The sequence below is a fragment of the Chenopodium quinoa genome, unplaced genomic scaffold (genome assembly GCF_001683475.1).
Source record: "Chenopodium quinoa cultivar QQ74 unplaced genomic scaffold, ASM168347v1, whole genome shotgun sequence".
NCBI lineage: Eukaryota > Viridiplantae > Streptophyta > Magnoliopsida > Caryophyllales > Amaranthaceae > Chenopodium > Chenopodium quinoa.
Window position 1 is genome coordinate 1,598,979 of NW_018743074.1, and position 27,487 is coordinate 1,626,465.

Below are 27,487 nucleotides of genomic sequence, written 5' to 3' on the forward strand. Positions count from 1 at the left end.
TTCACGAAATAATCAAATTTGCTAAAAGTTTGAACATCGAATCGTGTCTGTGTTAAGACAGTTGTTAAAATTGCTAATTTCTTGTAATGGTTACTGAATTCAGTGCAATTTTATCTATGTAACAAGCTTAGGACTAGACTTAACATTCAAAAAATACCAATAGATTTTACTTTTCTGCAGACCTTCGCTTCTTTGTAGACCCTTCCTGGTTTACAAAAGTACCCCTTGTTAGGGGAACAATGGATGTCCTCAGAACATATACATAGCCCTTCGAGTGCACATCCTTCTTTGTAAATGCTCAATCCTTCTTTAAGCCCCAATACTTGGTCTGTCCAATCGTTTGAAAACAAACCCGAGGGATCGCACCTCTGCTTGACATCTAAGAACTTTTCACCGTCTTTGTACTTCTTGATCGCGCCTTCAAAGGCTACGTTTCTATTCTTTCCCCAATGAGGCATTCCCCTGTACTTAAACACAGCCATCTGCTCGATTTCCTCGAGTATGTCCTCGAACAATCTAGGAGCCATAGGGTCTTTGCTTCGATAGGAAGGAATATCAAAGTCTATTCCATCTTCGTCCTTCCCAAGATAGGCTGTAGAGGCGCTAACATATCTCATTAGTATGCCATTGTACATGTCTAAGCCGCATAATGATTTTGGCTCTAGTTCAACTAGTTTTTTTACATCTTGAATGAAGTTCTTCACTTTGGAGATTCCTATACTAAATCCATGGATGAAAAAGTATTCGCCGTTAATTCTTGGATCCCACGGGCAATATGATTTGAGTAAACAAGACCCTGGAGTTAAGCATCCTCCTGCTGCTTGAAGCTTATTTTGATAACCGATTACAGGGTAGCCTTTAAAGTACTTACCTAATAAAACATCAGTATAACTTGGATTAGCCTTAGCATTTAGCTAGTCAATATCAGAAATTTCTACAGCGTGCATGCTATTTGCAAATACTTGTACAATCTAAAAAATTTCCAAAATAATGAATATGAGTTGAAGAAGATGAGTACCATTGTTGGTTAGTCCGAATGCCATGCCCTTCAGTATGGCTGACACCGCCTTTCCCCCAAAACATTTCAGATCAGCATAGTTAATAGCTTCTGCCAACTGCTCTAAATATAAAATGTATTTAGGAAAGTTGCTAATTAGATTACCAGAGTCAGCACAATTAGGAAAATCTAGTATCCAATAAATAAAAAATTACTTCAAAAATTGATGCTATGCTTTTCTCCTTACATTACAGGATTGTATACATTGATATTTCTGATTGAATCAGGTAGAAAATAAACTACCTATTTTTCTGCTAGCTACCAACGGAGATGCTGCAGTTGGCCGGAAAGGGAGATAGTTATTGACACCATTGCCGGGAGTTGTGGAGGGAACTCTATCATCAATACGATATATTACTTTGTGTTGGCTTGGGTACCATGTTATGTCTCCGAACTCATGTTTTTTGCCAAAATTTAAGGCCTCCTCCCCTAAGCCACTGTCGTCATTGGTTTCCTCTAAAGTAATTGATCTCTTGAAGAGAGACTCTAATTTGAACGTTACCTTAATAAAAACACAAAAAAAAAAAAAAAAAAAATTATGAGTCCTAGATTAAAGTTATTTAATGATGCATATATAGGCAATATGTAGTAGCATTGACTTTCAAAGATCAGCTTCAATGGTACCTGAGAAATGACTCCTAGAACCCCAAGTGAGACTTTAGCTGCATTAAGATCATCATCACCTTCCTCAAGCGTTCGATTCTTATAATACCCATCTTCAACCCTGCCTGGACTAATGATTCTAAGTTCCACAACATAGTCATGCACTGCGCTTCCTTTCAGCCACCATGAGCTTCCATGAGCACCTGTTCCGAGCATCCCACCAACAGTAAGGCCCCACCAGTATGGCGTATGGGGCAACACTAGCTCGTACTTGGCCGCCTCCTTTATCAGCCGCTTTGCACTGTAATGGTTTTAGCCTCCTTGTCCACTTTGAGTACTTCGTTCAGTTTTTTTGTGCTTATGACTAGACTGTCTTCTCCATCAGGACACACCAACTTTGGAACACTGTGACTATATCTGGTTGCTACCTAATAAATTAGATTAAAGTAATATTCTTATAGCTCAAATGTTAAAATTCATTGTTTAACGTACCTTAATTACCCTACTAAAGTTTAAATTTATTAAAAGTTGTACAAGACACATTTTAAATTTTTAATCTGTAAGTTTATATTTATCAAGAATTGGAAAAACTCTTAATTAGGATAAAGTAACTAACGACGAGAGTAGGTAATGAGGTACTGCATAAAACGTAACAAAAATCTGTGGTCCAAGGAACCAATTAAGAACAATAAATTCTTAACAATCCTAAATAATGTAATCCGTACAATAATGCAAAAGAATGTATTTCGAATAATAATATTACTGTTACTTATGGTATTATCTACTTGTACTTATTCAGTGATGAAACTAATTAAATGCCCATAAGATATTATTCTATGTATGGGTTATCACTTATCAGTGTATCGGATTCAGAGTTGCTACAAATGGATTATATGTTGGGTTAATTAACAAGCTAATTAAGTTAATGATTTTTTTAAAACACTTTTTTTTACTAATGCTTGTCAAAAAATAAAAATTTCATTATTTCATTAGAATTTGTTATATACACCCGGAAATACCGTACACCAGGTGTCATTTGCTCATTTAATCAACAAATGATCAAAGTTAATTGTTGTTCGATTCAATTTGGGTTAGATAAATCTGTTAATACAAATCAATACTCGTATAATTGAACAATAATAATATACATATATCAGTGTGATAGGTAGAAGATAACGTGCATATATTAGCATGGACAGCTTATATATGCCTTATAATGATCTGATAACACATGATGAAGAACACAATAGCATCATATTGAAACTATGCTATATACTTGGCTTGATCAATCCTTTCAACATTCTTCATCACATGTTCACAACCGAAATTTTTTATAAAATATTGGTCATGGAGATCGAGTTGGAGACTATAGACCAAGTGAGTACGTACGGGTACGTATGTAATTGTAACATGTACATACCTTCATCTTTCTCTTTATCATTGTTGCTGCAGACACAGCTGAGATGAGCTCAGCTTCGGTGGTAGGATAGACGACATCAGCTGCCCGGCAGATGCTTCGATCAGGGAAGGACTCTTGGGAGTTAGTGATGATGCAGTTGGAGTTGCCGGAGGAGCATTTGATTGGATCCTCCGGAGCAACACAATCACAGGTAACGGTAAAACACCATTGAAGCAAATAATAGCTAATTAGAAGAAGAAAACAACACTTGGACATATACATGGTCATTTCTTGATTAGATAGTTCCATATTGGTAACTATAAATATACATGGTTAGGTTTATTTGAAAAGGCATGGCAGATTAATTTGGAAGCCTTTGTATTGTATATATGCACAATATGGAATATGGATGGGTTGGGAGTGGTTAAGAAATCAATCTTTATTATATATTTTTGTTCATTTATGAGTGGAAGAAAGCATACTATCTTATTCAGGGTCTAATAACTTGCAGATTTTCTACAAGTTATACGAAATTTGGCCTTAAAATACTTTTACCCTACATTGCTGTCGTCCGTGATTAATAAATCAGCACTGCTTAATTATTATGGTGCGAAGTGTGTTGCAAGCAACAACCACAGATCTTTGGTTGCCCTTGGTTAAATTTATGGGTTGTAGAAAACAGATAGTTATTGGCTATTAAAGACATGTTAATCCCTACTAGCTTTTAAAAAGTTTGAGACGTCTTTTTTTCCTTTTTTTTTTTTTTTTTTTTTTTGGTGTTTAGAGAACCACAAGGATGGAGGATGAGAATCGATCTCAGAATCACCTGAAAACGGGAGGAGAACTCTAACCACTTGAGCTATCCCTCACTCTCTTATTCCCTATTAAAGATATGTTAATCCCTAGTACCTATTATATACCCTCTAAAATAATTATTTACTTATTTGTCCTCGCTAATGTTAAACGCTTTTTTTTTTCAACTCTTAAGAAAAGTGTCTAAAAATAATTGTTTACATATTTTCCCTCATTATTGCCGTCAACACTAAAATTGTGACATTAGGCCAAACCAAAAAAGCTTCCCGGACATAACTAACCGCGCACGTTAATTAGCCACCCTAGTAACTTAAAAGTTATAAATATCTGCCACAAAACAATTAAATGGAATTGAAATTTGGCAACTTAGACTGTACTCTTAGAGTATTTCATGGAGAAGAAGATAAATTTAATTTTATCACTAAAAAAAATGTGCTTTAAACAAATATGCGAAAGTTAGATACATGATATTGACATAAAAAAGATAGCTCTTAATGCGAAAGAAAGACAGACAATAATGATAGTTGAGCTTTGGCCTAATCAAGCTTCTAGATTTTGGTGCTTAATACTTTAGAAGTCACTTCTTACACATCCTCATCTACCAGGCTAATGTAACATAAATACAGGCCAGCTAAAAATTGATGATAAAAAAGGGATTGAATAGAATTGTATCAATCTTTTGTATACCATACACTATGATTTTACCAAAGTTATCAAGTTAAGATTTCTTTTCTACTACTACAAACCCTTGCATCCTTGTAAATTCTTCCAGGTTGACAATAGTATCCTTTGTTAGGGGCACAATGACTATCTTGAGAGCAAATGCATAAACCTTCAAGAGCACATCCTTCTTTAACAATACTTAACCCTTCTTTTAGCCCAAGAACTTGGTTAGTCCACTCACTCGAAAACAATCCTTGTGGATCAAACCTCTCTTTAACTCTTATAAACTTGCCTCCATTCTTATACTTCTTGATCACGCCTTCAAATGCCAAGTTCCGATTCTTCCCCCAATGTGGCAATCCTCCATACTTAAACATCGCCATTTGTTCAAGCTCTTCAAGTATATCTTCGAAGAGTCGTGGGGCAAGTGGATCCTTGCTTCGATAATAGGTCATGTCAAAATCTATGCCATCTTCTTCCTTCCCAAGGTAAGCGGTTGAGGCCTTGACGTACCTCATTAAGATACCGTTGTATTCCTCAGTTCCGCAAAAGGATTTAGGTTCTAGAGATACCAATCTTTGGACATCTTGTATGAAGGCTTTTACTTTAGACATACCAATAGTAAATGTGGTTTGGTGGAAGAACTCCCCCTTAACTCTTGAGTCCCATGGGCATGCTGTGATAAGCGCGTCGTTTAGGCTGTCTAGGCATGTTCCCGACGATTGGAGTCGGTTTTGGTATCCCACCACCGGGTAGCCAGTAAAGACGATTCCTAACATTCAAGTCATACGTTTTGAAGTAAGTAATTGATCATATACATACACAAAAATACTCTTGGATTGTAGAATAAAAAAATATGTCAAATTACCATTGTTTGTTAATCCAAATGCATTTATCCGGAGTAACGATGTTGTTAATATTGCAGCAACACATTTGCCTTCAGCATCTGCTCTTGATTCTTGATTCTCCTCTGAGATAGCCACAAGAAAAATGTGCCTGATGTCAATTTGCCAATCAGAAAAAAAAAAAAAAAAAAAAAAAAAAAAAAAAAAAAGAAGTCTTGCTGCAATATAAAAGGACTTGTTTTTTGTAATTTATAATTTTGAAGTTTGAAATGCGTACCTAAGGACCGAATGACCGCTAATGCAGATGAAAGTGTTGGGCGAAATCCAGTGAAGTCATTGAGAGCATCGCCTTTAGTAGTGAGGGGAACACGATCATCAGTACGATACAAGACCCTTCTTTGGCTCGGATACCATGTTAGATCAGCAAACTCGTGTTGATTGCCAAAGGTTAGGGCTTGGTCCCCCAAGTCAGAATCATTCTTCATCGTGTAGGTGATGGACCTCTTGAATATAGGTTGTACTTGGAAGGTCACCTTCAAATATTAATTTATTTATCAAAATTAAAGTCATGCAAATTAACAAGATAATGAATCTTTTCATTTTTTTGGTCATACCTGTGAAATAACTCCAAGAACCCCAAGGGAGACTTTAGCAGCATCAAAATCAACATCAGTCTCATTCAGGGTTCGAACCTTAACGTACCCGTCTTCGAAATGACCAGGACTAATCATTTTTAGGCCAACAACATGGTCATGTATTGCACTGCCTTTGCCCCACAATGAGCTCCCATGTGCAGCAGTGGCCATCATACCTCCTATGGTAAGCCCCCACCAATAAGGTGCATAGGGCAGTGCTAGCCCCGCTTTCGCCGACTCATTGATCAGCTGCCGGAGAGTCACCCCACTGTCCACAGTCATCGTTCCGGTCATCGTGTCGACTTTACGTATTTTGTTGAGGTTCTTTGTGCTTATGAGAAGTCCGTCTTCACCGTCTGGGCATACCAATTTTGGTATGCTGTGCGAGTAACGTGTTGCTACCTATTGTCATCATAAGAAACTTGTTTTTGGCAAAATATTAATTCCATCTATGATTAAAGTCGGCGCCATTTGGCAACACATCAAAGATTAAATAACCATTTTTATGTAATATTAAAGCGGACATGCTTGTATAATTAATCATACAAGCATTATAAGATTCGGATGACTTTTGAGTGGCCACAATAAAATTGTGGTCATTGTATTAAATCAAATTACAACCGCTTATTTTTTTACGAATGTAAATTGTTGAAATGATTTACCTTTTAATTAATTTTTTTTTTAAATTTGACCAAAAAATACTGAAAATATACCACCATCTGCATCATACAATCAATTGAATCATAGATTATTATTTACGGGATTGTATAAGACAAAAATCAATTTATATAGAAATTGACATCTCTATGACCCAAACCAACTGGCCACTATTAAATCCGTTGAATAAGACTACCTACAAATTCACCTCGGCCTAATTTTCAACTATCAGATTTCCTCAATTCTCCACCATTTTAACTAAATAAATCTTATACAACCTCTCACCACCCAAAAATAATATAATTAATGAATGCAATCACAAATGAATGCAGGGAATCTCACTCAAGACCGTAAAATTATTCACAAATTTCAATAAATGATAACCCCAAGAAATAGGCGAAAAGAGATTGAAGATAACTAAAGGAAAAAAAAAAACAATACTTAGTAAACAAAGAAGAAACTGAAAGAGAATTGATAAGAATGTAGAATGTTTTCTTAAAAAAAAAAAATTTATCAAATTTTTTAAATTATAAAATGAAAAGTAAATCATATCAACTGTTTATATTAGTCAATAAAAATTAACAGTTGTGATTTGATTTTATACCGTGTTCACAGTATAACTGTGGCCATTTGAAAACCGTCCTATAAAATTCACGCTCACATAGCCTAATTTACTATTTTTATATCTTTAACTACTTATAACAAGGTTCCACTGCCCACATTTTGTCTCATGTGTGTTTTTTTTTTTCCAAATAAAAGCTCGTATTAATATTATCTTTAACTACTTATAAAAAGGTTCCACTGCCCACATTTTGCCTCGTGTGTTTTTTTTTCCCATATAATAGCTCGTTATTACCTCTTGTTCATGTTATGTGCAATTACTGCAATAAATGAGTTTGTACAGAGTTCTATGCAGAATTATTTATGATTGTTGAAGGAAGAGAGAAAGATAGCGATGAGGATAGAGATAGAGTAAAATGATAGCTTAAAAATGAAAGAAAACATTTATTGCACATAATGTGTAGCAGTTGCTTTTAGTTTATATTGCACATAATACGAAAATACAGTGGTATTTGTTCTATGGTTAACATGCCCATTTCTCCCATGGATTATCCACAGCATATTGCTTAAATTTATTTATTAATTAGTCTCTGTATGTATAAATAAACACCTAAACCAAATGAGAAAAATGCAGCAGGTAACCATATTACATTATATACACGTACAACTATACAAGTGAGCTAACTAACATATTAACAGACACTACAAATTTACAATACCTTAACCTTCCTGTTGTTCTTGGTTGCAGCAGCCACGGCCGCAATGAGCTCATCCTCAGAGGCCGGATACACGACTTCAGCCACTCGACAAGTGGTACGATCAGGGAAAGCTCCATAAGAGTTAGTAATGGTGCAATCGGAGCGATTGTTCGAGCATTTAATCGGATCTTCAGGAGGACTACATACAGCAATACCAAGTAACATGACAAAAGTAGTTAAAACAAGAATTGTTGTTGGTGAGATACAACTTATTTTGCAAGAGAAAAAAGACATCATTACGAAGTATTTTTTAAAATAAGCTAGCTTTAATCGTATATCATAATAAGTGACCATATAAATAGATAGATGTGATTGTGAGACACATGCATATTTTATGTAACAATATGCTTTTAAGTCAAGCTTAAGGTTGTCGATCTTATACAATTTTCAATGTCATTATTGATAATACTTACTTCTGTGAGAGGTGAAGTATTTTCCATAGTGTATTTTCCATAGTTTATAATAAATTTCTATGTATGAAATGATTGATGTTCATTTGAGATACAATTGAGTGGGAATATGGCCATAATACACGTGGGATGTGGATATTTTTACATGTAGAATTTGTTATACATGGTAAGGTTTAAGGTATTAAGAGCAATAAAAATTATTGTTCACTCTTTATAAAACTTAGAAGTTAAATTCATTCTAATATATCAAACACAATCCATTTTATTTATATAAGCTACTTATTAGGTACATCTTCACCCAAAAAAAAAAAAAAAAAACCTAAACCTATGAGGTTCATAAACGTATATAAGCCACGCCTACATTTTACTTTTAATTTATTGATCTTTAAGAAATACAGTATTTAAACTGTAAATGCCATTTTATTCAATAATTATTAGTCAATTTCATTTCCCTATTAGTAGATTCATTAGAACAACGAAATCGACGATAAAATTGTTTCAAAATTCATATTTCGCCATTAATTTCCAAAATAATAAATTTTTTTAATCTACAATAGTATTTGGTTCATTGTTTTTCTAATTTAGCCTTTATGTAGTTTCGGGTGCACAAAACAAGTTACATATACCAGGCACATTTGATCAAAATCAAATTCTATTTAGAGGTGCAAATGCTATAACAACCAAATGAAAAGCCCATCATCCATGCATGGCTCGTAATCTCTAAAATGGATGGAGCCCACTTAAGGCTTGAATAGCCCAAATTCTCGTTACTTGAATCTTTGCAGTATCGAATAATCCAGCATTCAGCCTATGCAAAAATTGGGTTAAATCCAAAGATTTCATAACATGGATACCTCAAATTTCGTAGAACAGATTCTGCTGTTATTGAGAGTAAGATGTTTATTAAGCTTAAATTTTTTACTTGTATTTAAGTTTCAAATACTCCTTCGTTTCTAAATGTTTTTCCAATTTAAACAATAATTGTTTTAGAAAAAAGCCAAACAGAAACATATTTAGTAGGAACATTTGTCAATTTTAAGACAATGTCATATGATTTGGGTTGCTCTTGACATAGTATGAAGATTCTGTCTGCTACGTAAAAGATTTTTTTCATGATGATGATGATAGTCAGTGCCTAGTAGTCGTGTAGTAGTAGCTGGTCAGTGATGTTGGTTGAATTTCATCAATTTCTGTAGAAGTCTTTCATTATTTTCAGTGAAACAAAAGATTTCTGTTTTTTTGACTCGTAAGTTAGCACATATTTGGGTCCTTTTTCTTTCTCGGTAGCCTTTTTACTTTCTGTAACAACACTGAAAATATCTACCATGTAGCAGTTAGAATCTTTTACTGGGTTTCTCTCCAAAATGACTAGCAATCTCTCCTGTTTCAAGGATTTACAATCTTAAATTAACTCCCTGGTGATCTAGACTTTGCAAATGAATTTGTCTAATCCGATTTGACTTAGAGTTGATTCAATTTGTATTATGTTCTTTTGCAAACATATTCAGTTCAGTTTGGTTTTAGTCTTTTTTATCTTAACACTTTCACCCAATTAGGTTGGATTACATAAATTTCTATTCGAAGTAAAATCAAGTTACATTATTCCAAAACTACACGCGTTATGGTTTAGGTTCAAGCTTGGATCGAGTAATAGGGTGTTAGCTTGCCGAGTGGATATGCGTTTTCATCATATCATAAACTACCAAATATCGCTTTTGGAAGTCCCTCAATAAATGTAATTTGCACGTTTAGATAGGAACATAAGATCCCCACCATTGTAAAGAAAGACAAGGAGCACAAAGACTCTTATGCTCCGCTGGAAATGAGATTAAAAAAAAAAAAAAATCTGGCTTTGACAAATCCACGTCAAAGTAAATTACATTACATATAACAAAGAACATCAGGACAAAAAGAAAACAAGTAAGCAAATTACTGGATTAGAATGTCACAAATTATATGATTACATGGATAATTAATACACAATAAAATGAAAAAAAACCAAACCCCGGTAACTCAATACAGCTACAAACAGAAACATTTATGAACCAACTACCAATATCAAATCATTGGATTCGCAGATCAGAAAAAATTAATGAAACTTTCCCACTCACCTGATTTTTACTGTCAAACAAACAAAGTTAGCAGCAAATTAAACACCACCTAAAACAATCAATGAAAAATCAAATTATCTCAACCACCTTCTAAGATCACTGGTTGAAGATGGGGAAATCTCACCCCCAAGACTATCCGTACAACAAGATGAGTAAATTGATTGTTGCTCCATCATCCCCAATTGAACACCATTCACACTCTTAAAACTTGGGCTCCTCAAGTTGTAGTTTCCATACCCCATCCCACTGTATGGGTCAGGATTGGGGAATGACAGCCTCTTCTTGACCCCGGACCCGGTTCCGGGTCGGTCTCGCTCTGGTGTCGAGGGCCGATGCCTGGGAGCGCTTTGAGACCGGAGTCGCGCTTTAGCAGACTCCGTGGCTGCCATGTAATTGGGTTTGGGCCCACCACTGCTAGTGCTTGTGGTAGCACTGGTGGCAGCTCCTTTGTGATTAGGTTGGACGTTGCCATTATAAAAGTAATTTGATCTTAAACTTGGTGTTTGAGACACTTGACTGCTGTAGTTCCTCTCTTCTCTAATGCAACGTGGGCTGGCGGACCGGACTTGAATAGGCCGCGCCCGGGATGGAGAGGGAGTGGTGGATGGTGGATGTTGATGCTGGTGGTAATGATGTTGTGACTGAGATTGGTTGTGATGAGCTCGAGGCGAGGATGGGCGTTGATTATGGTGCTGAGCATGGTAATGGCTTGCTGATGTTGAAGTTACTGATCTTCTGAAGTTAGGAGCTAAGTAAGAGTAAGGTTGTGCAGTGTCAATTTCAACAGTTTTGATTGAGTCTCTATGATCAGTTGAAGCTCTGGCTCTAACAGCAGGGGAAGGGGCAATGCTGGAATCCCATTGTTTAGAGGCCATCCATCTGTCTAGCCATCTGGGTTTCTCCTCCAGCTCTTCTTCTTCCACTGAACTCCTATCGCTTCTCCACATCTTTTTGCCCAAATCAAATCATGTGGCACACAAATGAGCCCAATAACACAAACACGAACACAGAGAATGGGGTATTGAGGGAGGAGTGAAGAGAACTACCTGCTGAGAGAAAGCTTGGGAGAGATTCTTCTCTCGTCTGAGAACAGCATCTTTTCTACTCTGCAACATGGCTTTGACTTCCTCAATAGTGTGCGGCCTTTCATCCCAATCATCTGCTAAACTACTTGGTTCTCTTGAATGTGACTGTTACATTTAACAATCCAATCCATTTTATACATCAATTAGATGAAAGAAATTAGGGAGAAAACCAGGGGAATTAATTGAGGCTTACAAGTGATCTTCTTTCTGCTATATCCTGGAGATAGCGCGATTCAACAACACTTGTGGTATCACTGAAGGTAGATTTTCTGCTACCTTCATGAGATAATCTCAAGCGTTGATCAAGAACCCGGGCTTGAACTCTAACCAGAGCTTGCATGCATTTCAATGTCATCTTGGCTTGCTTTCTAACATTATGCCCTCTTACTAAAGCTTGCAACTTTACCAACCCTTTCAGTGCTCTGAGCGCCCTCCTAGCCTTTCATTCCCAAACCCAATAAAATCAATCAATAAACCATGTTTTTGTCAAGTCTTTTCATTCTGATATACAAGAAAAGCAGTGCTTACCAAATATCCTCTGAAGGCAGTCTGAATGAGAACAGCTGCAGAATGTTCTCCGAGGTAGTTAGCATTTGTTGGCAATGAATTTGTAAGCCTTGCCGCCTCCATTGCAGCATGTGCGGTGGCGACAGCGGCATCAGCAGCAGCCGCTGTAGCCACTGCCACTGCTATAGCGTGCCTCTGCTCAGACACATCACTTCCTGTGGCTGCAGAAACAACAGGACCACCAACACCACTACTGCCATTACTACTCTTTACATGTGGGCTATGCTGCACAGCTGTAGTAGATGGTGATTCTTGTTGATTTGTTGCCTTCTTGAAAAGCCATCTCCTTTTCTCTTTCTTCTAAACCACATAAAAAATAAAAACAAAAACCCATTAAAACCCACAAATTAATTTACAGGAAAGATTCAAACTTTTTTCACTTGTTTGAACAGCTAATTAAGAAAAAAAAAAAAACCTTTTCATCATCTTGGTCCTCTGATAGGGGAGTATCATGATGATCTTCTTTTCTTCTGCAATTCCTAACTTTGTCATGACTTTCTTTAGTAGGAGATCTAAAAGCTCTCTTAACAGCAGTCAACCAAGAACTACCCCCTTTCTTCCCCATGGATCATTACATTCATTCAAATCTTAAAACCCACCCAAAATGTTTATATTGTTACCCCACCCCCCTATTCTACAGCATATTCCATCAAAATTTGGCTAGTAAAAGAATGTTATATGGGATGCTACTATAAGACAAAGCCTATATATATCAGATCTTTCTATAGCAGCTAATATTTGGTGAATGAGGTTTGGTTTGATAATTAATAAATGCAAATAAGAAAAAGATGGGAGGGAAACAGTAGCTACTCAAATTATGACTGCAGGAGGAAATGAGGGTTCAATACCAAAAAAATAATTCACTGGGAAAGGTGAGAGGTTTTTAGTGGGCATAAGCGTGGTGGGTGTCAGAGGGTGCGTCATTTACTTGCAACTACTATAATAATAATAATAATAATCATCATAAGATAAAGTTTTTATTTCATAAATTATAAAAATCTAGATTCTAGAGTAGTCAGCAACAATAATACAGAAAAAGTACAACAGATCTCTTTCTTTAATTAATTAAGTTAAGTTTCTTATTCTGGGGAAAAGGATAATGAGAATAAATAAAGACAGGCATTGAAGGTAGCGACTTATAGAGAGCAAGCTCACTGATGACTGATAAAATCGAGAATTTTGAAAGCTTTGAGAGTGAAATGAGAGAGTGAGAATAATAACAGATCATAAGAGTAGCGAGAAGGGTAAACTGGGTAAAAAAAAAAAAAAACTATAAACAGGGAAGAGATGACATGCACAGGAATCAAGACAGTTGCACTAGTGGGTATCCTTTTTTTTATCAGATTCCAGCTTTACCTATGAAGATGCTAATCTAGCTCTAATATATAAACACGATTATGTATAACTAAGTACTTAAGTATCAAGCATTAATACACTAATGGATGCGTGAAGTAAATAGATACTCCAAAAGTAATACGGAGTGCTATTTTAAGAAATACTGCGTATACGGGTTACAGTATACCAGAACCCAGTAAGAAGAATTGATGAGTGGGAAAAAAGCTAAAAAGTGTCTCTCCAATTCTGGTGATGGAATCACGTGTAGTGGGATCAGGGGGAAAGTAAGAACACTTAAATTTAGAGTCACAAAAACCACACCACACATGGCTAGTAGCTACATGAATAATAAGAGAGGGCCTAGGCTTAGGGGTGCGGGGTCATTCAAGAGCGTTGCATGTTGGCAAGCTGTCCCGAGTTTTGTAGGACTTATTACATGACAAATAACACTCCCAAGTACTCCTGTACTTGTAAACTTGGCAGCAGCTGTGTCACTGTTGCCATTTTCTCCACTAAAAAAAATGCTAATGGGTGGCTTTCAATAGCAGAGCAAGAATGACTGGTCAAAAGTATTTATGATTCTCCAGTTTGGGTTCTGGTTTGCAGGGTAATAATGCAGTGAAATCATTCTGAGCTCATGCCTTATGCCAAGTTTATTAATATATCACCTTCACCTCACTCTCTCTCCTAATCTTATGTTTTACATCAATGTTAATGCAACTATGAAGGCACTAGTTTTTTACCGGAAAATACGGGCTCCTTCTTTACTTTCCCAAAAATTTCTCTTTCAGTAACTTATTAAGGTTAACATTGCCCTATAAAGATTGCTTAGCTCAAAGTTATTTAAGTTAACATTCTACTTTAAGCCACTTTTTTCTCTAACCTCTCCGTCATCCTTACTAATATTAACATCGACAAGTACGACAACTACTCCGTAGAAATGACGATGTATATCAATTAAAAATACCAAGTATACATGTGGAAATACCTGTTTTGATTATCTTTTACGGTAAAACTTTTGTCAATAGCTTATAATATGATCTTATCTGTATAATTCAGTCATTAATGTTATAAATAATCCATAATTGAGAACAACAGAACTACCTTCATCTTGTCCTCAAATACCTCTCGGTTGCTTCCCTTATCATTAAGGTAATATATCCTTTCCATCAATTATGAATAATACAAATTCATGATTTGATGCCACTAACAAATGTAGTAAGTTATTAATACAAATCTGCAGTGGTAGGTCGTGTGCAATGAATTAAGAGGGCCAGCCAGTAAAATCTTTGGGTCTAAGATATGCGTGAAGTACTAGTCCTTGTAGAGTAAAACTCCTCTTCAAATAGTTCATTTAAGTTTGTCCATATCATAACTCGTAAGTGTTCTGTCCCTTCATGTCATGGGTAAGGACTAAGGATTAAGGACACTCCGTATTGTATAGTTCCTACACAATACTCTCTCAATTACTAAAAAAATATGCCCTTAATTTCATTTTGGATTGCTTTTAAAATATTGTCTCATTTCCTTTATTAATAACACGGTCTCTACTATCTTTATCACATAACTGACACACTAAAGAACAAAATCACAAATTTACTCAATAGAATTCTTAAAATAGTTGGTTACATTACGGGAATGGAGAAAACTTCCAGAGATGGAGAGAGTAGATACTAAGGAGCACCTAATGTATGCTGCAACGGTACTTTTTGAGGTCTTAAAACCTTACCAATCTATCGAAGCTTTTTTTGTTTCCTCTTTTCCAATAATAATACGAGGCTAACTTATCCAAGGCTCCAAGCTTTCCCTACTTAAATCTGAGCACATGCAATCTTGTACATCAAACTTTTTAGTGAATATCAGCTTTTCCTATCTTTTTTGCTAAGCCAAGATCAATCACTGCAACATCCAACCACCAATCGACCATAGGCAGCAAGATCAATTTCAATCATTTACAATTACATGATTATATTTCTAGTCCTGAACTACAATCTTGAATTTCATAATACTACAGCAGAATCTGAAGATATTTTTCATAGTTATACATGCATAACCCAACACATGCAGGTGCTAGCATAATAACGCAATGTGAACACTTTTCATCGTGGTTTGGTCACATACATGCTCTAGTACAACAATCACAAGCTTGGTTCTGCCCCAACACAAAATGATATTAAAATAAATTTTAATGTAAAATATATCTTGTCTAGATAACATAGGTTGTTGTAGTCAATATTAAAGACAGAAACAAAATAAAGTCAGAATCAATATAAAGTCAACATTGCTGTAAACAATTAATTAGGGTAGATGCATAAGGCCTCTAAATGAACATAAAAAGTTGCCTCGTAATTTTCCAACAAGAGTGTATTCTAGAGGACCACATTACAATATACATCCCTAATTCCCACCTGGATTGTAACATTTCATGAAACAAAGCCCAAAATTTCTCTTCCCAGACGCAATGCAAAAGCAACAAAGCAAAGTTCAACATCAGCGAGTACAGCTGAATCAACCAAATATACCTCCACTGACCAGCCTCTTAATTGTCCGTTATATACCAACAGAAAATACTGGTTTTCGAGGTCTCACCTAGCTACATCCACTACAAAATACATTTAGATTGCTTCCCTCAAGCTAAGTACTTTGAAATGCAATGACTTTCATCCAGATAACCTCATATTACACTAGAACTTTTAGCTCACTCTGCTCCTGAATCTCAATGTTGATCGTGTTCTAAGCAGAGGTTTTCCTTTTCTTAGTACTCACTCTCTGTGTACAAAGCAGAGCTAATTTATGTCTCCAAAAATCAAGTGTAAGGACTTGATCACAATATCAACGCACCATATATCATATCTATTCTCTCAAGTGTATACGAGTTCATAGATTACTCAATCCATATGTTATATAATGTGCAAAACCCTTTTCTTAATCCTAAACATAACATATGATCACATCTTATAATCATTCAGCTGCAGCTTTAATAGAGATTAGTGATAGTGGAATCCAACTCATCACTTTCAAATTTAGTCTATTAGTAGTGAGTTATCTACCCAGTGACTCAGTAAGTTGATGTAGCTATGTCACTTATAGCAAACACCGCTAAAATGCACATCATTGAACCCAGCATTAAGTATATTCTCTCCTAATGCCTTATCTTAATACCTTGGACAACCAATGATTTTCTCTAAGACTAGTTGGGTAACTCACAGCCTAAATTCTTACAGGAAATACAAGTACGGGTTAACATGTTAGTCACCTAACATTCTAACAACTACACTAAACTGCCAAATTAAAACCTATATACAAAAGAAAAAAAAAATTGGCTACTTCGTAATATCCAGCATATTAGGGTTTGATTTAGCAGATTATGACAAATTTCTCTATTGAAATTGATTACTCTTTGCTTTATAATAAAGTGATTTTGCACATTTTAGTCAAACCCTATACGATTTAAATTGCAAAAATTAAGGCGGGAAAAACATCTCAATGATGCATTACTAAAAAATTAGGGTTTGAGGAACAATCATGTAATCAAGAAAAAGACAAGATAATTAAGCATAATTGGTGATCAATATTAAAACTAAAGTAATATTTATTTTTACTATAAAAATTACCAAAAAAAAAAAATGAAATCAAAGAGGACAATTGAAAAGTTGAATTTATGAAAAATGCCAAAGGGTATGAAGAATTCACCCAGAATAAGTTGTGAGTTGAGCGAAGAAAATTAGGAGTAGTAGCAAAAACGGCGTCGCTTTTGGTCGTCTGCTCTCGAAGTTGAAGTCGAAGAGTTGGAAGCAGGGACATGAAAATGCAGAAATGGCTCGCGAGGTCATGTTGGACTCAAAATGGCCCTTAATTTAAAATTGTGTAGTTCGCTAACAAATTTTCAGCCCTATCACTAGGCCCAACCTTTTTTATTTTTTAATGGTGTAAGAGAGTCGCATGGCCCGCAAGAATATATTCGGAATTTGACTTCAGGCTTTAAATATCACTCCTCAAAATTTTAACAAATTAATCTAGTTGAGCATCCACATAACATCGCGCTTATTAGTGCAAAATTTCGACTATTTAAAATTTTAAATTTTAATCAATTAAAGAAATGATGCATATAACAAGATCTGACATAATTATTTCTGTTGTAAAGTACTCCCTCTTTCCCATAATAACTAATAACTGACACGGTTAAACTTTGCACACATGCCGATGCACAAATTTGACCTTATTTTTATATAATTAAATATTAATAATAATTATAAAAAAAGTTATACATTATGAAACTTTATATTAATACCAATTTAACAACATGATATATGGTAAAATACACTCTTATTATGTTAGTATAAAATTATAGTCAAAGTTAATATTACCTCTGTTCCTTAAAGTTCGACTCACTTACTATTCATTTGGTCAAAATAAAATAACTTTGACCACATGTTATGATTTATACAATAGAAATAAATTAGCATGAGGGATCTTATTAGATTCCCCTTAATATAAATTTTTCAAATATGAACTTTTTATAATTTTCACTTATATATAGCTAAAGATATTCGTAGTAAAAATTATTCATTGGGGATCGCGCAAATACAAAGTTAGTCGAACTTTCAGGAACAAAGGGAGTATATGAATAGTGAAAAAAATTCCAATGTGTCAATTATTTTGGAATAGAGGGAGTATTAATCAATAAAAAATAATTAACATAATTTGGGCGAATAATATAAAAGTTAACATAGTGCAATCAAGAAAAATGAAGGAAGTGTATTGTAAAAAAGAATTATGTTTTCTCAACCCATCTGAGTCTTATAGTTAGACTAAGGGCATGCTCTATTCACCTTATTTTCACTAATCTGAGGGCTAATAAGTTGAGATAAGTTTAGTTTAGTTAAGATAAGTTTTAATAAGTTCAGTTCAGGAGAAATAAGTTTAGATAAGTTCAGTTTAAGAAAAATGAGTTCTAATAAGGGTTACCCAGGTTCAATTTGCAAACTAAAACTAGTATTTAGTCCGGGTTAATCTTGTTGACTAAATACAAAGTATATGTTTTTCAATTAAAGAATTTCACTATTGTGTATTTAAATTGTTCTTAGGTTTTGTTCAAATCAAAACATGTGTAAATATAAATTGTATTATGTTAGTAACATAAAATACTACGTAAATGTAATGCAATATATTCTAATAATAAAAAAAAAATTATATCAAAATGAGATTTAGAAATATAAATTACATCAACCAAAAAGCCAAACCCAAACCCAACGTACTTGTGATGGGAAACATTAGCCTACATATACGAATGCATTAAATGATAAATTGTATAATACAAAATAATTTATAATAAAATCACTAAACACTAATCAAACAATAATACTTCTGATTAAAAAATTTATTATATATGTTTCTTTATTTGATATCAATCAAGAGACACTATGAGATAATGAGAGTACAATGAAAATAAAATTATTAGTACAAAACTAATCATAAAATTCTTATTAAATTATTCCAAATGTCTCTTCACAAAATTTATATACTGTAATTTCCATCCAAATATATTGTTCCTCTGTTGAATATTGAATTATTCACCAACGAAACGCATAAAATCACCAACTAATAAATCAAATCAACAATACTAAAAAGAAATAGAAAACTGATAATAGAAAAGAAAATCAAAATCAATTATTAAAGCGAAAATATATAGTGGAGTAGAATGTAAAATTTAGAAAAAGATTATATTTTTTTTAAAAAAAAACAATATAAAATCTAGCTTATGTGTAATTGGACATTTTGAACATTAAAAATAGATACTCGTAATTTTATCATAGAATGAAAGTACAATGTAGCATCAAGAAAAGAATACAAATAACTACTCTACAACATGAAAAGCATCATGTTAGCAATAAGTAGAAATGACAATTTCAAAGCATAATTTTTTTTTTGAAACAATTTAAAAGCATAATTAAAATTAGATCAAATAAAAAATTATTTTGCAAATCTAGTTCAAATTTACAAAAATGGTATTAAAAACACAATAATCGAAAATCATAGACAAAAACGAAGTAAAAAAAAAATTGAGATCTAAAAAAATAAAAATGAAATATATAACAAAATTAAGAATATTGAAAATAGAATTAAAAAAAACTCGATCGTTAAACATTGTAAAAGAAAATTAATTATGCAAATCTTTTAAAAAAAATCCATGTGAAATTTTGATACACAATCCTTCTTAAAAAAAAATATGATTAAACACCAATCACCCAAAAATTCAAAAACAAATTTCTGAAAAAATTTAAAAGATATTAAAATACTACATAAACTTGATAAAAGTTGAGATCTGAAAAAAAAAGTGACACATGTTAAAATTAAAAAAAAAATTAAAATTAATAGAAACACTTATTTTTAAACATTGAAAGGGAAAAAAAATTATACAAAGTTTTATAAAAATCTAGACAAAATTTTAAACCACAATTTGTTAAAAAAAATGATAAAATACAAAAACAACGAAAAAGCAAAAAAAAAATTGAAAAAAAAAAACGAATTGTAAATACTATTGAGAAAATATATCTTTGATTGCTCCCTTAAATTCAATACCACTATTATTTTTTAAGAGTTTGTATACATCTTGACACTTTTTTTTTTTTATTTAATTACTTGATATAAATTGTAATTTAGGGTCAAAGAGAGAAATGGTAGAGTTAGGGTAAATAGAGAAAGAGTAAAAAGTTAGAGAGGGGGAGGATAAACTATTGTTAATTTGTTTGTATAATTGAAAATTTATATAATGAAATTTAGTGAAACCTAAGAGACACAAATGAAAATTGATACTTATCTTTTATGAGGGGATTGAATCATTTAGGAGTTTTTTTTTTTTTTTTTTTTTTTTTGTGTGTGTGTGTGTGTGTGTTTGTGTGTGTGTTGAAACCAAAGAAAAAAAAATAAATACAATATGAGAAAAATAGGAAGAAGATAAGTGTCCTCTAAATTTCATGCATTAAAATATAAGTATAAATTTTTTTTGATGAAAAAAATAATTTTTTTGAATAGGCATGATCAGGGGATTGAGATGGAAGAGGTTTTTTTTTTTTTTTTTTTTTTTTTTTTTAAAGTAAAAAAAATATATTTTAAAATAGGAAAAACAGGAGGAGGACAAGTGTCTCTCCAATTTCCTGTTATAAAATAATAGTATTGATAAGTTTTAATAAATTTAATTAAGTTCAGAAGAGTTTAAATAAGTTCAGTTAATTTTAGATTAGTTAAGATAAGTTCAGTTAAGTTCTGATAAGTGAAAATCAGGTGAATTGAACATACCCTAATACGAAGTAGAAATAAATTGATAACCTTTTTTCAGATAATAATTGTAACTAGGGTGTAAATTATGCATATTTTGGGATATTTATTTGGAGGGTTTATATTAAGAGCATTTATTTTTGGTTTTTTCTTCTAAATGGGCCAACCCTTTTACAATCCAATATAGTAGTACTTGCCATTAATGAGCTTATTCGATATGAAGCCCAACGTGATATAACAAATTTGGGCACTCAAACACAAGCTGTATATTTGTAGCTAGCGCCTAGTGGAACCGAGAAAGAGAGGAGATCACTTTTTTCTAATTTCAGACAAAGAAGAACAATTGTAATTGCTGTTATTGTGCATGCACTTTTACTTCGTTTTCTAGTATTATAGACGTCTCTAAAAAATAAGTGCTACTTTCGATTTGACTATAACTAAGCATAATGACTTTAATGCAATAAGTTTCAATTTTGATGTATAAGAGATTCTCATATATATAGAAGTTTTATCCTATTACGAAAGGATAGAATGATAATGTTAAGTTTATCTTAGGGGTGTGATTAGGGGATTTTTCCCCACCAATCACCATCTGACAAGTGGACCAATCAGGTTCCGCCATGTGTCCGTCACATGGGCCAACAGGAGCCTGCCACGTGTCAAGCAATGATCCGTCCACCATGGACCAATTACGACACGACACGTGTCCTTCCCATGACACCTGGGATAACCGGTCACCTAGGCCCAACTTCCGAGGGAAGCCCAATCAGCCCAAGGTTAACCTAAACCTAGATTGACACGTTTCCCGAGGTTATAAATACCTCCCTTAATCCTCATTAAGGGAGATTACGCTGAACATGCTAAAAAGCAGATTACACACATTAAACACTCTCACCTAGAGAGACTCAATCACTTTAATTTCCGCATTAATTACTCCTTAATCAGGTACTAACTTGACCGTTGGAGGCGGAGCTCCCACCACCAGGAGTCTCCGTTGTTTTGCAGGTACAGGCGTCCGGTTCCAGTCTCGGAATTGTAACTCTCCCGCAGGACATCAGAAAACCCCGAAACATTTGGCGCCGTCTGTGGGGAGAGTACTTCTGAGATGGCATCCACGTCTGTACCGACTCCTGAAGAGAGGCGTCCCCTAGACGACCCTCAAGTTCAGTCGGACCACGATACTGAGAATGAATTTGAAGTTGAAGCTCACACAGCTTCAGACGGGACCCTAAGGGCCCGACGTACCCGTCATACCGAAAGGAGGGAACGGGAACATCTTCAAACTGGAAGTGAGCCAGCAGGCGCACCGCCTGTTCGGCAGCAGCCGACTGATGGGTCTGCTCCCATCACAAGGAACGAACTCATGACCTTCATGAGGGACTTCAAGGGAGAAATTCAAGAGTTGATCAACAAGAAGCCGCCTGCTCTGGACAAGGAGCAGTCGGCTAAGAAACCCTCCACTTCACAGAAGAGGAAGCCAGTTCAAGGGCGAGAGGCGACTCCTCATCCTAAATCTAGGAAGCGGGAGCCGACTGCCCTTGATTTCACAAAATACCGTTTTCCTACTCCAGGAACTAGGAAACCTGTTCGTCATATTCAGGCGGACGGGTCGAGGAAAACATACACAGACGCTCGGCTACTGCTAGAGCAGAAGAAAAGTGACCGATTGTCAGAGTCGGCCTCTACTTCAAACTTCCAAGACAGTCTGCGAAATACCTCGATGAGGCATACTCAGTCGTATCATGAGAGTCAGTCAGGCGGCACCTCCCGTCAGTCCGGCTATCATAGCGACCAGGCGGTACCAAACTTACCGTTTGTACCGCAACAACAGTATTTCTTACAGCCACCTCCGTTTGGTGGACATGCAGCAAAAAACGTCCAACCTATGGACTGGCAGCTACGGTTGCTTAGACTTGGCGAACAGCCGTCGGCCTTCTCCAAGGAAATTACTGAAGCCGCTCAGCCGACCAAAGTGAAAAATGTATTAGTAGGCGCCTATGACGGCACTACTAACCCAGAAGACCATCTGATGGCATTCACCAACCTGATGTACCTTCAAGGGTTGGATGATCCCACTTGGTGCAAGTGTTTCCCAGCGACTCTCAAAGGAATCGCACAACAATGGTTCGGCAACCTGCCGACTGGTTGTGTAAATAGCTTCAGGACGCTTGCTTACTTATTCACCTCCAACTTCGCCATGAACATCCCTGCGAAGAAGACGACTCTTGATTTAGGAACAATTCAGCAAGGCGAGAAGGAGGGGCTTCGTTCTTACATCAGGCGGTTTAACCTGATGAGAATACAGATTCAAGGGTTACCGGATGAAGTAGCCTATACTGACTTTTTCAGAGGTCTCAAAGACGGGTCGACCTTCAAATTTGATTTGGTCCGAAAGAGGGTGGCGACTCTTCAAGAGGCCTTGATTGAAGCGGAAGCTTATATACAGGCGACTGATCTTTGTAGTACGGTAAAACAGTCAGACGGGAGAAGGTCCGACAAAAGAGAAGGACGACAGAAACAGTCGTCAAACAAAGACGAGAAGAGAAAAGAGGTCTGGGCGGCTGATTCCTCTAAACAGCCGGCCCAGAAAAAGAAAAAAGAATTCAAACCATACTCCCCAAAGTATGCGTTTAACAAGGATAGCCACTTTATCCTAAAGGAAATCAAGGGACGGATCTCAATTGAGAAGCCGGTCCCCATGAAGGGTTCTGCAAACAATCGGAACCAAGAAAAATTCTGTGCTTATCATGAAGATGTTGGTCATCACACCAATGAATGCATCAGTCTCATGCGGTATCTGGACCGCCTGGCTGAGCAAGGTGATCTTGACACTTATGTCAAGAAATCTACGGGGAACACTTCCTCAAAAAAGCAGTCGGCCAAAAAGAATCAAAAGGCCGACAGCTCCGATACAGATGATGCAGTCGTCTACACCATTGCAGGCGGCTTCTCAGGAGGCGGCCCCACTATTAGGGGCAACAAAGACAATATCAGACGGTTAGATGTAAATTCCGTTCACCAAGAACGGCCCTCCAAATATTCATTTCCTGAGATTGTCATCACTGAAGAAGATCTAGGAGGGGTAAGAGGGCCGCATGACGACCCTATCGTTATTGAATGTAAAGTGGCCAACCAGAGAGTTGGCCGAATCCTCATAGATACCGGAAGCTCCTCAGATCTCATTAGTAGCAAATGTCTGTCGAAACTAAAATATCAGACTGATTGCATACATCCGGTATCCCACCCTTTAGTAGGGTTTGGAGGAGGAGTCGTCCACCCAGTGGGACGAGTGGATTTACCCATCCGCCTGGGCGAAAAAGGGGAAGGACGACACATGGTAGTCCGGTTCCTGGTAGTAAAAGAACTCTCGGCCAACAACATGATTCTGGGACGACCAACCCTGAATAATTCCAAGGCTGTTATAATCCCATCTCTTATGTTGCTCAAGTTTGAGAGGGATAATGGAACAGTCGGGTCCCTAAGGGGAGATCAGAGGATGGCCCGAGAGTGCTATCTCTCGGATGTCAAGCCCACTGTTATGGCCACTGGGTCGAGTGGTGGAAAAATATACCTTGACAATGTCAAGGAGAGTGCGCCTGTTCAAGAAGCAGGCGGCAAGAAGAGAAAGGCATCCCAGACAGGGGCCGCAAGAAAAGACAGAAAATAGCAATCATTGGCAGAGGAGCGGTCGGATGAATTCCGCCCTCAGCCGGCTGGTGAGCATACGGACTTGATCTTAGACGATTCACGTCCTGAGCGAACAGTCAAAGTTGGGACGACTTCTCTGAGAGTCCTAGGTGACGACTTTCACACACTATTGAAAGAATACAAGGACCTCTTTGCATTCGAAGTCCATGAAATGCCAGGCATTAGTCCTGATCTGGCGGTACATAAACTGGCTGTGGATCCGAAAAAGAAGCCGGTAAGGCAGAAAAAGCGGAACCATGGCGAAGAAAGAAGTCAGGCGGCAGCCGCCGAAGTTAAAAAATTACTTGATGCAGGGTTCATTCGGCAATGTTACTTCCCAGACTGGGTTGCAAATGTGGTGCTTGTTAAAAAGCCGAATGACACCTGGCGAATGTGTGTAGACTACACAGACTTAAACAAGGCGTGCCCCAAAGACAGTTACCCTCTGCCTAAAATTGATAACCTGGTCGACTCAACAGCCGGCCATGCTTTGATGAGCTTTATGGACGCCTACTCTGGTTCCCATCAAATTCCTTTATGGAAGAAAGATCAGGAGAAGACGACCTTCGTCACTGATCAGGGGTTATACTGTTACACGGTCATGCCGTTTGGTCTTAAGAATGCCCCGGCCACTTTCCAGCGAATGATAAACACTGTGTTCTTTGATCAAATTGGGAGAAATGTCGAGGCATATATTGATGATATGATTGTCAAGTCAAAACTTCAGAAAGATCATCTGTCGGACCTCCGAGAAACTTTCGCCACACTCAGGCGGCACCATGTCATGCTCAATCCCAAGAAATGTGTCTTTGGAGTTGAGTCTGGGAAATTTCTCGGATTCCTTATCAATCATAGGGGAATAGAGGCGAACCCTGAGAAGGTGCAGGCGGTCATTGACATGCAGTCGCCTCGTACCATCCGAGAGGTTCAGAAGTTAACAGGTTGTCTGGCGGCCTTGGGAAGATTTCTAAGCCGATCAGGCGACAAATGCCTATACTTTTTCCAGGCAATTAAGAAAAAGGCAAGGTTTGAATGGGGGCCAGATGCTGAGGCGGCCTTCCAGAAATTGAAAGTTCACTTGCATTCCTTGCCGAGGCTGGTCAGCCCTTTGCCCAAAGAATTACTCTACATGTACCTGGCCGTCTCTGATCATGCGTTAAGCGCTGTTCTCCTTGCTGAAAGAGACGGCTGTCAGCTCCCGGTCTATTTTGTCAGTCACGTACTGAAAAATGCCGAGTTGAGGTATCCCTTAGTGGAGAAATTTGGTCTTGCACTCTTCATGGCTGTTAAAAAATTGAAGCCCTACTTTTTGGCACATGCAGTCGTCGTGTATACAGACCAACCTATCAAGCGGCCACTGACCATCATGGAGTCGTCAGGCTGAATGATCAAATGGGCCATAGAAATTCAGAGCCTCGAAGTTACTTTCGAGCCTAGAAAAGCAGTGAAGGGGCAAGCCTTTGCTGACTTTATTGTTGAGATGACTCGTCCTCCGGACTCTCAAGTTACAGACCAAGTCTGGAAGGTATATGTGGACGGAAGCTCTACTTCAAATGGTTGTGGAGCAGGCGTCATATGTCAGTCGCCAGAGGGCGACAGGTACGAGTATGCTCTACGCTTCAGTTTTCAGGCCTCAAACAATGAGGCAGAATATGAAGCTTTACTAGCCGGAATCCGCATGTGCAAGGCGGCAGGGGAAAGAAAAATAGACGCCTGTTCCAATTCACAATTGATAGTGAGTCAGTACAATGGCGAATACGAAACAACCAGGCGGATGCACTGTCAAAATTAGCATCATCCGCCTCCTGTGATACTCCTCGAACTGTTTTTTGGGAAGTAATGGAGAAGAGAAGCATCGAGGAAGACCCTATTGGAATCCTAGACAGAAGCTCAACCTGGATGGATCCAATCAGGGCATATCTGACAAACGGTACCCTGCCGGATGATCATCAACAGGCGGCAGCACTGAAAAAACGAGCAACCAGTTTTGAAATAATAAAGGGAGAACTTCACAAAAGGGGGTACCTTCAACCCTTCTTAAAATGTGTTACTCCAGAAAAGGGACGAGAGATACTAGACGATCTTCACTCTGGTTACTGTGCTTCCTATATAGGCGGTAGGACGCTTGCTCAACGGGCAAGGCGGCAGGGCTACTTTTGGCCTACTTTAGAAGCAGATGCGATGGTGATGGTGAAAAATGTGACAAGTGCCAAAGGTTTGGCAAACTAATTCACCGTCCGGCTACTGACCTCACTACCATTCATAGCCCACTACCGTTTGCTAAGTGGGGCATGGATATTCTGGGTCCATATACGCCTGCTACAGGCGGAAGGAGGTACATACTTGTTGCCATCGACTACTTCACTAAATGGGTAGAGGCGGAGGCTGTAAAGGGAATCAAGACGAAGGATGTAATTTCATTCATTTGGAAAAATGTCATCACTCGGTTCGGGGTTCCCATGTCTATGGTTTTTGATAATGGTCCCCAATTTGAGACGCCTGTTCTCAAAAGCTGGTTGGGTGACCAAGGAATTGCACACTACTTTGCATCTGTCGGCCGTCCACAGGCAAACGGCCAGGTAGAAGCCTTTAAAAAAATCATCTCAGACGGTCTCAAGAAAAAGATTGAACGTGCAGGCGGCCTATGGGCGGATGAATTACCACATGTTCTCTGGGCCATTAGGACGACTGAAAAAGGGGCGACTGGAGAAACTCCATTCCTCCTAACTTATGATGCGGAAGCTGTTCTTCCAATAGAACACTACGAGCCGACTCTTCGAGTAATGCTATATGACGAAGAGGCAAACTGGGAAGCCATGCGCCTGGCATTAGACTCACTTCCTGAAAGGAGGGGCAATGCTATCTTGCGCCATGAAATTTACCACCTGAGAATGACTAGATCATACAACAAAAAAGTACACAGGCGTCCACTCAAAGTGGGGGACTTTGTACTTAGAAAAATGGAAGCAGTTGGTAGGGCTAATGAGTCTGGCAAACTAACTCCCAACTGGGAAGGACCCTAC

The 27,487-nt window shown here is 36.9% G+C and overlaps 2 protein-coding genes and 1 pseudogene across 2 annotated transcripts; all 3 read right to left on the minus strand.

Moving 5' to 3' along the window:
- Positions 1-23: 23 nt before the first annotated feature.
- LOC110731642 lies at positions 24-3,827 on the minus strand (annotated as a pseudogene).
- A 36-nt stretch (positions 3,828-3,863) lies between these two features.
- LOC110731645 (probable L-gulonolactone oxidase 6) lies at positions 3,864-8,253 on the minus strand. Its single transcript, XM_021911516.1, has 5 exons — positions 7,953-8,253; positions 5,995-6,417; positions 5,658-5,913; positions 5,404-5,505; positions 3,864-5,307 (listed from the first exon to the last, which is right to left on the minus strand). The coding sequence occupies exons 1-5, from the start codon at positions 8,226-8,228 to the stop codon at positions 4,586-4,588; spliced, it is 1,779 nt and encodes a 592-aa protein (XP_021767208.1). The 5' UTR covers positions 8,229-8,253; the 3' UTR covers positions 3,864-4,585.
- A 2,060-nt stretch (positions 8,254-10,313) lies between these two features.
- On the minus strand, positions 10,314-13,511 carry LOC110731646 (protein IQ-DOMAIN 1-like). Its single transcript, XM_021911517.1, has 5 exons — positions 12,580-13,511; positions 12,126-12,464; positions 11,791-12,036; positions 11,559-11,702; positions 10,314-11,459 (listed from the first exon to the last, which is right to left on the minus strand). The coding sequence occupies exons 1-5, from the start codon at positions 12,727-12,729 to the stop codon at positions 10,587-10,589; spliced, it is 1,752 nt and encodes a 583-aa protein (XP_021767209.1). The 5' UTR covers positions 12,730-13,511; the 3' UTR covers positions 10,314-10,586.
- Between the last annotated feature and the right edge of the window lie 13,976 nt (positions 13,512-27,487).

Bases quoted from the DNA above. Each gene is read 5' to 3' on its own strand.
- LOC110731645 (XM_021911516.1), bottom strand. From the start codon at position 8,228: ATGATGTCTTTTTTCTCTTGCAAAATAAGTTGTATCTCACCAACAACA. The intron at 6,418-7,952 runs GTATTGTAAATT...TGATGACAATAG, and splicing joins AGAACAACAGGAAGGTTAAG to GTAGCAACACGTTACTCGCA. The intron at 5,308-5,403 runs GTAATTTGACAT...CTTGAATGTTAG, and splicing joins ATTTGGATTAACAAACAATG to GAATCGTCTTTACTGGCTAC.
- LOC110731646 (XM_021911517.1), bottom strand. From the start codon at position 12,729: ATGGGGAAGAAAGGGGGTAGTTCTTGGTTGACTGCTGTTAAGAGAGCT. The intron at 12,465-12,579 runs GTTTTTTTTTTT...TATGTGGTTTAG, and splicing joins AGGACCAAGATGATGAAAAG to AAGAAAGAGAAAAGGAGATG. The intron at 11,703-11,790 runs GTAAGCCTCAAT...TAAATGTAACAG, and splicing joins TAGCAGAAAGAAGATCACTT to TCACATTCAAGAGAACCAAG.